This window comes from Phyllostomus discolor, chromosome 8 (genome assembly GCF_004126475.2).
Source record: "Phyllostomus discolor isolate MPI-MPIP mPhyDis1 chromosome 8, mPhyDis1.pri.v3, whole genome shotgun sequence".
Lineage (NCBI taxonomy): Eukaryota > Metazoa > Chordata > Mammalia > Chiroptera > Phyllostomidae > Phyllostomus > Phyllostomus discolor.
The window spans coordinates 64,093,712-64,104,637 of NC_040910.2; the positions used below are offsets into that span (position 1 = coordinate 64,093,712).

A 10,926-nucleotide genomic window follows, 5' to 3' on the forward strand; every position below is an offset into this window, starting at 1 on the left:
AAGCCCCAGAGGTTGATGTGCCCTCACGGTTGAGAGCCGCGAGAGTAACAGTTCCATTCAATTGCCTATGTGCTCAGCCACGCAGAGCTGAAGACATACCTGCATCCGCCTGGGGGGCCCCTGATGCAGAGTTGGGTAGCGGTGGTCTCTGCCTGCACAGGGCTGAGAAGTGCAGCCTGGAGGGCAGGAGCTTGGCCCATTTGCAGTGACATGACCATGCTTGGACTCGGGGTGAGAAGACAGCATGGTTTGGAAGTGGAGACCTTTTTCTCTTCACTTTCTCCATGCCCTAGCCTCCACACAGCCCCGAGCCAGGCCTGACCAGCACCAAGCCCTGAACTTCAGCTCAGAGTCCGCAGATCAGGGGCCTGAAGGCTGACGGGATCTCCTGTGCTTGCTGGCAGAGCCGGCTCCTGCTCTCTGGAAGACGGGTCTTCCTCTCTGAGGTGGGCTCATAGTGCCTCAGGCAGAGACTCACTTGGGATCCCAGGATAGCTGCTAAATGCTTTCTCCTCTGGTCACTTTGGGATGGCCATAGCTAATGAGTATATTTTCCCAAAGGTATTTGGACCTCTGATATGAAGAACTCTCTAAAAATGAACAAGAGGACTAATGCAAGAAAGGTGAAGCCAGATGAAGGTAGGGCTTAGGGCTTTAACAAGGGGCTTCTGCTGTGGGGCTGGCTGAAGTCAGAGGATTTGGGTGGAAAGATGAAAGTGTGGCACAGGGGGTGGTCCCTCGTGTTGCACTGGCTGAGGGAATAATGCACATCGGGGAGATGAGAGAGGGCACTGCTCATTTTGTCCCAGACAATTTTAGGTCCTCCTTTTCTAGATGTGAGCAAGGGCCCTGACCTTCAAAGCATGTAGGTTCTGCATCTGCTGAGGAGACAGAGATGAAGGGTCAAGTCTGTGCCTGGAAGCTCTGATGTGTGCTTTCTAGTGAGAGGTGCTGTTGCACATCTTGCCTTCCGAGGCAAGTCCGATACTGTATACTCTTGCAGGGGGATAGGACCTTCCACAGCCCACTGTTTCATGCCAGATCTGTCCCCAGTTGAGCTCTAACTCCTGAGCACATGAAGCAGCCTGGGAATAACTGTTTAATCTGCATCTTCCCTGGATTATCATCACTTGCAGTGCTTTCTACTGCTTCAGGTTGGAATTGGCAAGATGAACCTTTAAATTCCACTGCTGCTTCTCAAACTCCTATAGAAATGACCAAAGGAATATAAAATCAAGGGAAGTAGGCACTACTTGAGAAAACAGGGGAGTGTAAAAGCTGCAGGAGAGAAGTTTTGAGGCATTTTCTGTTAGACAGAATGAAGTAGCAAAGGGAAGAAGGAAGGCCTGCCGTGCTCATGATTTAGTATCTGCATAGACACAGGCTGTTTGGTAAACTAATGGGTAGAATTTCTAGTCAAGCCCCCCAACCCCAAAACACTCAAAACTTCTGGCCATTTGCTAGTTGTACAAACTAGCCAGCCTCGGTCTCATCTTTTGTCAACTGGGGATACTACTCATTCTAAGGTATAACAGGGACGGAATAAAAGAGTGCAGGCAAGGAGACCTAGCCAAAATGTCCATAGTTACCATTTACTGATTACTATGCCAAGTACTGTCCCAAAAGCTTTACATAAATTATTTCCTTTAATCCACAAGGAAGCCTTATTAAGTTGATCTTGTTTTAATTACCATTCTATACATGAGGCAACTATGGTTTAGAAGGGTTAAGATACTTGCTCTAGGTTCACAGCTGTTTAAGTGGGTAGAGAAGGAATTTGAACCCTAGCAGTCTAAGTGCAAAGCCTATGTGTTCAAACCCTGAGCTACACTGGTCCAAGCCCTTAAAATATATTTATTTAATCTTTATAATAGCCTTATGGTAACCATTTTCATTGGTGAAAAAAAGAACTTCAGAGCTAAACAATTTGACATTATATAAAGATTTGAAACCAAGCCTGCTTGATTCTGAGTTCCCTACTCTTTACTGTTATGCTGTTCTTTAATTGACATGCTGTGTGGAATGTCATTCTGTTCCTCAGTTTTGAATTACATTCTATTCCCATTGAATACAGGTATGGGATGGCTATTATGCATGATTGGGAAAAAGTCAAAATGTAGTTCCAACACCCTACAGTTCTTTGAAGAATTGAATCATTGTGTGTGAGCCTCTAAATTGTCTAATTTCTCTTTGCTGGTAGAACTCACAGAAAACATTGGGCTTCCCCCAGAACTGCTCGAAGAACATGACCCTTGGCCAGCCTATGTCACATATACCTCCCCGATGGTGAGAAGACTCATTGAGAACAGCAAAGCTAGAGAACTGGAATGCATGCAAGCTTTTGAGGAAAGCCAGCGAGCTCTGAGGCTGAATAAGCCATCCAGTGTCATCCAGCTGAAAAGGAAAAAATCATCCAAGACATCTGGCAAAATGGCGTACAGTGACACAAAGTCAGAGACCATGTTATCGTTATGGGGCACTTTCTCCACGACAGCCACAGGTCCTACCATTGTTCCAGAACCCATGCACTTCCGTATGGATGCCAGAGAAAGTCCCACAGAAAACTATAACAAGATCATCTTCTCCCGAAAACCTATGATGAGGATGCTTCCATACAGCTCCCTTCTGGTCAGCAAGGAAAAACATTCAAATGTTTAGCAAGGAGTCCCTGAAGCCATCCCCCAAGACTGTGCAGCAGTTAAGATTCGTTTGCCACAAAGCTCACTATGTCCTTTACATCTGAACTTGCCCCACTTGTGCAGAGGTTAGCTGAGATAAGCTAGATCAGAATGTACATGGTGGGTGGGTGGGTGGGTACACCCCCTCCAGTATCACAGTTGGATGGAGCTAGGATGCCCCAAGCCCTAGTTCTCACTACAGATGCTCAGGACCTAACTGTGGGTGAATGAGTCTGGATCCAGACAGGAGACAGGAGTCACACCAGTTATATTATCAAAGATAATTTAATGTAAAGAATCATTAACTAGGGAACTGAAAAGGTAGGAAGTGAACACAAAATTAGCAATGGAAGTAGTGCATGCGGGAAGCAGTTATCCCCTCCAAGGCTGGGGGTAGCGGTGGTGAGGAGCAAAGGGACTTTCTAAAAGGGAGACACTTGGAGAAGGGGCAAGTGGGCTGAGTCTCAGGGCTCTGGGCGGGGATGCTTCTCTCTGGGGCTGGTGTCTCCAGCTCCGAGGACAGCCCCTGTGGGGGTGTTATCCCTGCCTCTGAGGAGGGGCTGCTATTTAGGCTGTGGTTGATTCTGTGAATGTTGGGAAAGCCTAAAACTGAACTCAGATTCTTCTGGGAGGAATTGACACTGCCTGAGTGAACAAGAAGTGTTGCCAGGGGAACCAGACAGGGAGGGGAAGCCTACAGAGATAAACAGGAAGTAAACCAAAAAAACAAGTCCGTTGCTCCTCCTCCAGCCTCCTAGGCTCCCTCACCCATCACCCGCTGTGGGCAAAGGCTCCCAGGGAGGAAAGCAGGAATATGGGCTGCAGAAGCCCAAACCCAGCATCTCCAGGAGTAGTACAAAAGGATGGACTTAACACCAAAAAGAAAATCAGCTTAAGAACTAGCACAGTGGGGATCTTCGTTAGTGATCCCACCTTGCTGCTCCATCTGGCACCTGAACCTGGTATTGAAATGTTTTTGCCCTGGAGGGTTTACAAAGTGGCAGTGGGGGGCTTGGCTGTCCCCTGATGAGAAATGGAGGGTTTTCTGTCTTGTACTTCTTTAAGGCTTGCTTTGTGGAGCACAGGTAACCAGGGAGAAGTTTGTGGCTGGATCTCAGCTGGTTCAGACCACAGCTAGAATGTGCCCACTCAGGTTCTGAGCTGTTTCCAATTGGTCCCAAAGCAAGTCGTTAAGCAACTCAATGGCAAAGCAAACAGGCTTTGTCTTTAGACATAAGGAGATCTGGTTATGATGGGCAGGCCCAGCTGGTCTCAGATTTGGGTTTATCTTCTGAGCCTAGTTCCATGAGTAGCTTTTCTTTTCTTTAACCTCACCTGAGTCTCTGTGTTTGTATCTCTGAAGCAGTTATCAGGCTTCCCTCCCAGAGATGGAGAGGATGAAATGGGCTAGTTGCTAATAATGCTATTTGAGAGAGTTGAACTTGCCCTACAAATGCATTCTCTCCCTGCCAGGGTCTTGTGGAATTGCTTGCACTCAACCCTGCTGCCACGAGTTGTGCTGCGACAGCCGCACAAACGAGGAACTCCAGGCCCACGCCTGCATTCTCAGCGTTTGGCCAGGATAAGTTCCTGAAACAATATAGATGGTTTCCAGCTAATCCACGTAACAGTATTTTGTGTGAATTGAGCATTTATAGACATGGAGGCAGTTGATAAATCCCTCCAGCAAGAATTGTTATCTCTTTTATCCTTCCGTGGAAGTTTGTAGCCAGAGTAGATTTATGATTATAGAGCCCCATGTAGTGTTAGAGTTTATAGGAATTTGGAATTATTTCTTCCAATCCCTTTGAGGGCAGTGCAGTTACAGTTTTTTTTTTTCATTAAATTTCTAAGTGCTTAATAGTTTTAGTAAAAATAGAAACTCTAAGTTTGAATGAATGTTTTATAACTAGCATTGTTTTGATTAATTTGGTTCTCAGCCTGTTAAGAAATGGTGACGTGAACCTCCTGCTCCGATGAGCATTGGTTGTATCTGTGACTGCAGCTCAGGCTCGTTGCCTCCTGAGGCAGGTTTAAGGAAGAAAAAGTCTGATGTTTTTAAAATGTGGGACTCTATTCCATCCCAAGCTGGGCTTTACAGGTCTGGCCACATTTGCCTGAAGGCTGAAGAGGCTGCTGGGACATCACTCTCCCAGGGAAGAAGCCACTGGATCTGACCAGCTGAACCCAGGAGTGAAGCCTTGGTCCCTGGGGGACAAGGGAGGCCCTGAGTAACCTGTGGTGTCTGTGGCTGAGTTTTGTCTCCTGGTCCAGACCTCCTTGAGCTCCATGGATGTGGGGGTCCTGTGGGCCCCATTCTTAAAGGGCTCTTTTGCTGAAATCCTGAAGGCTGTGGAATAAAAATGAAACGTCGGGAAAGGAACTGCTCTAGGTGTTGTGATGCACCTGTGTGCAGGGGCCTACTGTCCTGGGTGTTGGCACGCAGACACCAGGCTGGTGGAGCCCAGGGAGCATGTGGCAGCACCAGCTTGCTCCTGAGAATCCAAGAGGTATCCGTGGTGCTCCCGGGACAGGCATGAAGCCAACCCTTCCAGGGCTGAAGGCCTGTCTGGCTCAAGCTGGTGGGGCATGGAATGGAACTCGGGTTATTCCTAGTGTAACCTCATCTGTGTGTCGGAGCTGGAGCAGCCTGGGCTGTCTCAGGTTACTCTGAACATACTGAACTTCCATCTTTAAGAGGGAACTAGCTTTCTCTGATGTTCCACAGTCACAGCCTCTTCCTACTTATCTGCTCAGCATCTGGCATTTTCTGTTTGGCAGGAGAGTCTCCCTGCTGTAGTAGGTCCATGAAACAGCAGGGTAATTTGTTGGCCTGCTGTGTGGCTCTGTAACTAAGGCCCCATCCTGACACATACTGAGGAACTGCTTTTGAACAGATTCCCTGCTGTGCACAGTAGGGCATTTACTCATTTGCAAATTCCACAACTGGTGTTCAAATAGTTGGTTGTAACTTCAGTAACATGCCCAAGTCTGCCAGTAATTTTTGCTCTGGCAGGGATGTCAGGACATCAAACCATTCCGTATTCTGCCATGTCCCAGCTGTGGCCTGGGAGCATGTCTTAAAGGAGATTAGGATGCTTGACAGAAAAGAGACCTCAGGAAAGTATCCAAGGAAGAAATGGAAAAACAGAGGTGCTGGTGCAGGTTCGTGCAGCCAAGTGCTTGGGGTGGCCACAGACCCCTACCTGGAGTGAGGGGCTGGGGTAGGCCCCATGCACAGGCCTGAGAGAGAACAGTGGCCTGGCCAATGTGGCATGTTCAGCAAGTGCTGCTCTGCCTTGTAATAGCCCAGCCCTCACACAGGAAGTAGGAGTGCCTGATAGGCCCCCTGGCTGTGTCTTTAGGACAGGAGGCATAATGTGTGTATCCTGAGCTAGGGCTTTTGACCCTTTGGCCTTGAGTGGGGTCCTCAGAGGTAGCTGAAGGGGTAGTCTCAAGGGACAGGGGGTACTGCGGGAGTCCCAAGCAGGGACCCAGGTATGTCCCTGGAGACAAAAGCAGGAGTAGAAACCCCAGCTCTATGTCACAGAGGTGATGCAAGACTGTAGACATGCTTTGGAGGATGTGTGCGGGCAGATGTCCACATCTGGATACAGAGGTCTTTTCAGCTGTGGCTGAGTCATTCATTCCTAGAAGCTTTAGGAACCCCTACCCTTCTGCAGTGATGGGCACATCTTCAGAGACCTTGCAGTGATGGGCTTGATAAGTTCCAGAGAAGATGGTGTGAGAGACGGGGGAGGGAAGTAAATGGACTTGAGGTCTGTTGATCTGATGTCCTCGAGCCCAATGTAAAGCTCAGGCCTGGGTTTACCAGGTAACCAATAAATTCTCCCTCTTCTTCCTTCACTGCCCTCTCACCCATACCCATCTCTCACCAGGGGCCCAAAGCCTCAGATGCTACTTAGGTACTTGGAAATCCAACGACAACATCCTAAGCCTGTAGGGCATGGCTGGGCCAGGCCTGTCCCTGACACTGAGCATGCATGTGGGCTTCCTCTGGGGTACTGTGGGGGAGAGGGACGTGTGGGGCCAGCAGGAGATGAAAGAGCACCTGAAGTTTAGGTGGGGCCCACTGTTACCCCATATTGTGTACTTTGATCCTGACCATGACTTGACTTCCATATAGGACAAAGCAGGATAAACAGTGTCGGGAAAAGGACACTGGACTTGGTATGAGGAGTTCTATCTCCTCTCCCAGGCTCTATATTCCAGGGCAAAAAAAAAAAGAAACCTCCCATGCCACCTGAGGCCTTTCTAGGAAACGTTGCTGGGGCCCAGTCAGGCTCATGGTACCAATTCACGTACTCTCTAGATTCAGCTGTTCAGCTACACAGAACATATTATTTTTGGTAGACAAGTGATGTGCAAAGCCACAAATTTCAGGCACATTTACACCCCACCTCTGTGGAACTGTTTCTGTGTGTCTACTGGCGGGGAGGATTCTATGGGAGCAGAATGAGTACCAGAGAAGCTTGCGGCTGAAGGAAGCACCCCGAGGCCACCAGACCGCCACCTGAACCTCTGTGTGCTGGCACTTATGTGTGTCCATTGTGCTGCCCTGACTGTTCCCTCACCTACGGAATTGACTAGCCAACACCGAAATAAGCGAGCCCCTGGGGACTGGGGCCCAGGTTCTCGAGTCCAAGGCCGGGCCGCTTCTCCTGTACCCAGGCCCCTACCTCCTCTCCCTCCATTTCATCAGTGACCACCTCCCTGGCCTCAAGTCAGGCAGATGTGCTCAGCCAGTGTGGCATGTTCAGCAAGGTGATCCACAGGTCTGGCTACGGTGCCTTCTGTTGTGAACTGGCATTATTAGAAGTCTCTTCTGTGGGGCACAGTTACCCAGAGCCAACTTGCCATGTGCAGCAGAACAAGGAGGGTGAGTTTGAAAAGTGCCCCAGGATCTGGACAAGGTCAGTCCTGGTCACTGTCATATCACCAGAGCTCTGTCCCTGATCTGTCACATAGCTGGTGTTGAATGATTTACTAAGAAAGTAATTTCCAACAGCAAGGCCTAACCCCTAAAACAAAGTGGATCAGGGAAGGTGGTTTCATAAGGACCAGAGAGTGGAAAAACCATTTGGCCAAGTTTTGTAGAAAGTGTGAGGCACTTAATAGGCAACTTTGCTGTAAATCCCTCCAGTCCCAATAGTTGATTCAAATAAAGGATCAGTAGGTACCTTTAATGTGCCCTTCCTTAGAGGGTCTGGAGGGGTAGAAGGAAGAGGGGTTTAAGTCTTTTAAAACTTAACATCTTGTCCTTGAGTCCTTTAAACCACCAATCCATACCTATCTGACAAAACTCCAAGTCAATCACATTTCCTCTGGCCTTTATCAGAAGGGACAAAATTGCACAAATTCAACTTGTTCTCTCATTCCCATGTTTGCAGCCAAGCTGATGGGCATGACAAATGCTCGCTGAGGGCTTGCTTGGGCCTGACTCTGTGCCTGGGCCCAGTGTGCCAGACAGACACACTCAGGTCTACAGCTGGCAGTGGGGACACTGGACAATCACATTATCGGACTGCAATTGTGATACATGTTACTAAGAAGCCCAGGGTTCTGGGAGAGGGTATTTGCTTTGGGCTCATGACAGGTTCTCTCCAGGCTCACGAACAAGGGATTAGAGAAGGAGGCAGGATTAGTATCAGGACAGCTGCTCATAAAAAGGAATGAGGTCATGGAGACTTTTTGGCCAAGTTGAATTTCAGTGGCCTGGTTAGTTTTCCAAAATCTGCAAAGCTGCCCACAGTTTATGCTTGGCCCTGACTTTCATGTTTGTTTCTAGAGCACCATGGAGCTGCCACCTGGCTCAGGCGTGCTTTAGAGCAGGGTCTTTTCCTCAAGATCCCTTGCAAGACACAAAGGTTGTGCCTGCTTTCACACTCTGCTTGTGCCAGGGCACTCATTTCCTTCCTGCCTTTCTGCTCTGGAGGGGTGGGCCATGCTGCTTCAAGGAGACTGCAGCCTCCTTTACTACTCCCCCCAGACTTTGGGCAAAGGCTGGGTTCAAGCCCTCAGCCCTGGCATGGCCCACTGGGTCACACCTAAACCTGCCCAGGTCTCCAGAGCAAAAAGACTCATTCTGGCTTTGTGTTTCTTCTCAATGACAGACAGTCCCTGCTTCTTGCCAGCCTTTCCAGGCTTTTGTGGGCTCCTCTGTGGACTGCACATGGGTGCATTTCAACCCAGGGAGGAAGCACTGTGCTCTTGCATGATTCCCTGGGCTTGACAGGGCCCTTGCTCCTGCTTTCCTCCTCCTCCTCCTTCCCTTCCTTTTCATCTTTACCGGTATTTATTTTTTTGCCATTGCAAAACTGAGTGATGGTTTTTTAAGAGACTCAGGATCCCTAAAGTATACATGATGAAGGTGACCCTCATGGTGCAAACATGAGAAGCTCATCCCTTTAATGCTCACACACCAAGAGTCTGAGCTTCTATCCCAAGGACAACGGGAAGTTCCCACATACTTTCTGGAAAGCTCTGAGGAATGCTTGCATATTACACAAAACCATCCCGTGGTCGCCTGTCAACTTGGCCATCGTCCCACTCTGAAAACAGTTGCTTCAAGGTTCTAGGTCCCTGCTGTCTCACTTCTCCGAAACCTAGCCATTGGATCCCCTGAATCTTCCCAAAGTAGCTCTGCCAGTGTGGTAACAGTCATCCAGTCTGCCTGAAGGCTTGGGAGAGCAGAAGCACAACAGAGTTCATTACGATTGCTGCCGTAGTGTCCACCTTGGAGGCCCACCAGCCTGACTCAGAATCCATGGTCAGTTCCCCCTTAATCCCAGAGGGATTGGAGTTACAGCTCTGCCTTACTTTCCCTTGTGAATATCCTCCCTCTCATCCTCATCACAGGCAGCATTGCCACTCACTGCCTCATCTATAAAAATATGGTTAGTTCTCTTGGCCTGGAGAAGATAATCACAGTACTCAACAGAAGAGCAGAGCCAAGAGCTTTTGTCTAGTTCTCTTTAGGGTCTCACTGCAGGAACATGGGGGAAACATGCCTTCTGATGTCCAAGAGTGACTAGCTGTTGAATAGACCACACACAGCAACAGAGCAGCACCACCTCCATCTGCAGCTCCATCATTACCACCAACACCATCCCCATGACCACCAGCACTTTCACCTGCACCTCCATCTGCAGCGCCATCACCATCACCGCCAAACAAATTTATGCAAGTGCAGCCTTCATTTATTAAAACATTTTTCTCTAAATTGGCAAAAGCATGGTCTCAATAAAAGACCAGTTTTATAAGTCAAACAGAGAAAGGCAAATACAATATGATCTCATATATGGAATCCAAAAAAAGACAAACTCAGACAAACAGAGAACAGAGTGGTGGCTGCCAGAAGCTGGGAGGTGGGGGAAATGGAGAGATGTTGGTCAAAGCTATAAACTCCCAGCCGTGATTAACAAGTTTGGGGGTCCAATGTACAGCATGGTGATTGTAGGTAATAATACTGTACCATATATGTGAAAGTTGCTAAGAGAGTAGATGGTAAACATTCTCAACACAAACAAGAAGTGGTAATTATGTAATGTGATGGAGATGTTCATTAATACTATGGTGGCAATCATTTGCAATTTATAAATGTATCCAAAATTGCACAATGTTTTATGTCAATTATGTCTCAATAGAGCTGGAAAGAAAAGACCTATTTTTCTATGTTACATCAGTGAACTGAATATTTAGCATCTCTATCAGAGGCATCTGCCTTTGGGTTATTTTACTGACTTTGGACAGCCTAAGAACCCTAGCTATCTATCTACACAAATAAACCCTCTAGTCCCTTTCAGAAGAAAAGGAGGGTGTAATCAAGAGACCAGTGCTGACTTTCTGAAATGCAGAAACCACCAGGGTTCTCCCCCGAGTTCCATGGGCCCTCAATGGTCCACAAATAGAATTCAGGAATCCAGGAACTTGGATGGAAAAAATTTACATCTTCGTTTTCACTAACCTCTCACTAAATTTTAGTATTTCCTTCAGTGAAGTGTTTGCAGTACCTATGAGTTTGTCACCAGTGAAAATTACAGCTGTTGTCATAGCACGTGATGGTTGTGGACATCTTGAAATATTGTATATGTTCATGCTTTGAAATTCTTGGAGTCATTAGACTAGCTGCTACATCTTGTTATTTAATGCAGTTTAAAAATCTAGAGTACACTTAGCAAATTTCTCTTGTAAATTATTTAGTTTCACTAATTGTGTTTCACTTTTA

The 10,926-nt window shown here is 47.7% G+C and overlaps 1 protein-coding gene across 1 annotated transcript; it reads left to right on the plus strand.

Moving 5' to 3' along the window:
- Nucleotides 1–213: 213 nt before the first annotated feature.
- Nucleotides 214–6,621, plus strand: CDRT4 (CMT1A duplicated region transcript 4). Its single transcript, XM_028534129.2, has 2 exons — nucleotides 214–639; nucleotides 2,201–6,621. The coding sequence occupies exons 1-2, from the start codon at nucleotides 579–581 to the stop codon at nucleotides 2,656–2,658; spliced, it is 519 nt and encodes a 172-aa protein (XP_028389930.1). The 5' UTR covers nucleotides 214–578; the 3' UTR covers nucleotides 2,659–6,621.
- The last annotated feature ends 4,305 nt before the right edge of the window (nucleotides 6,622–10,926 follow it).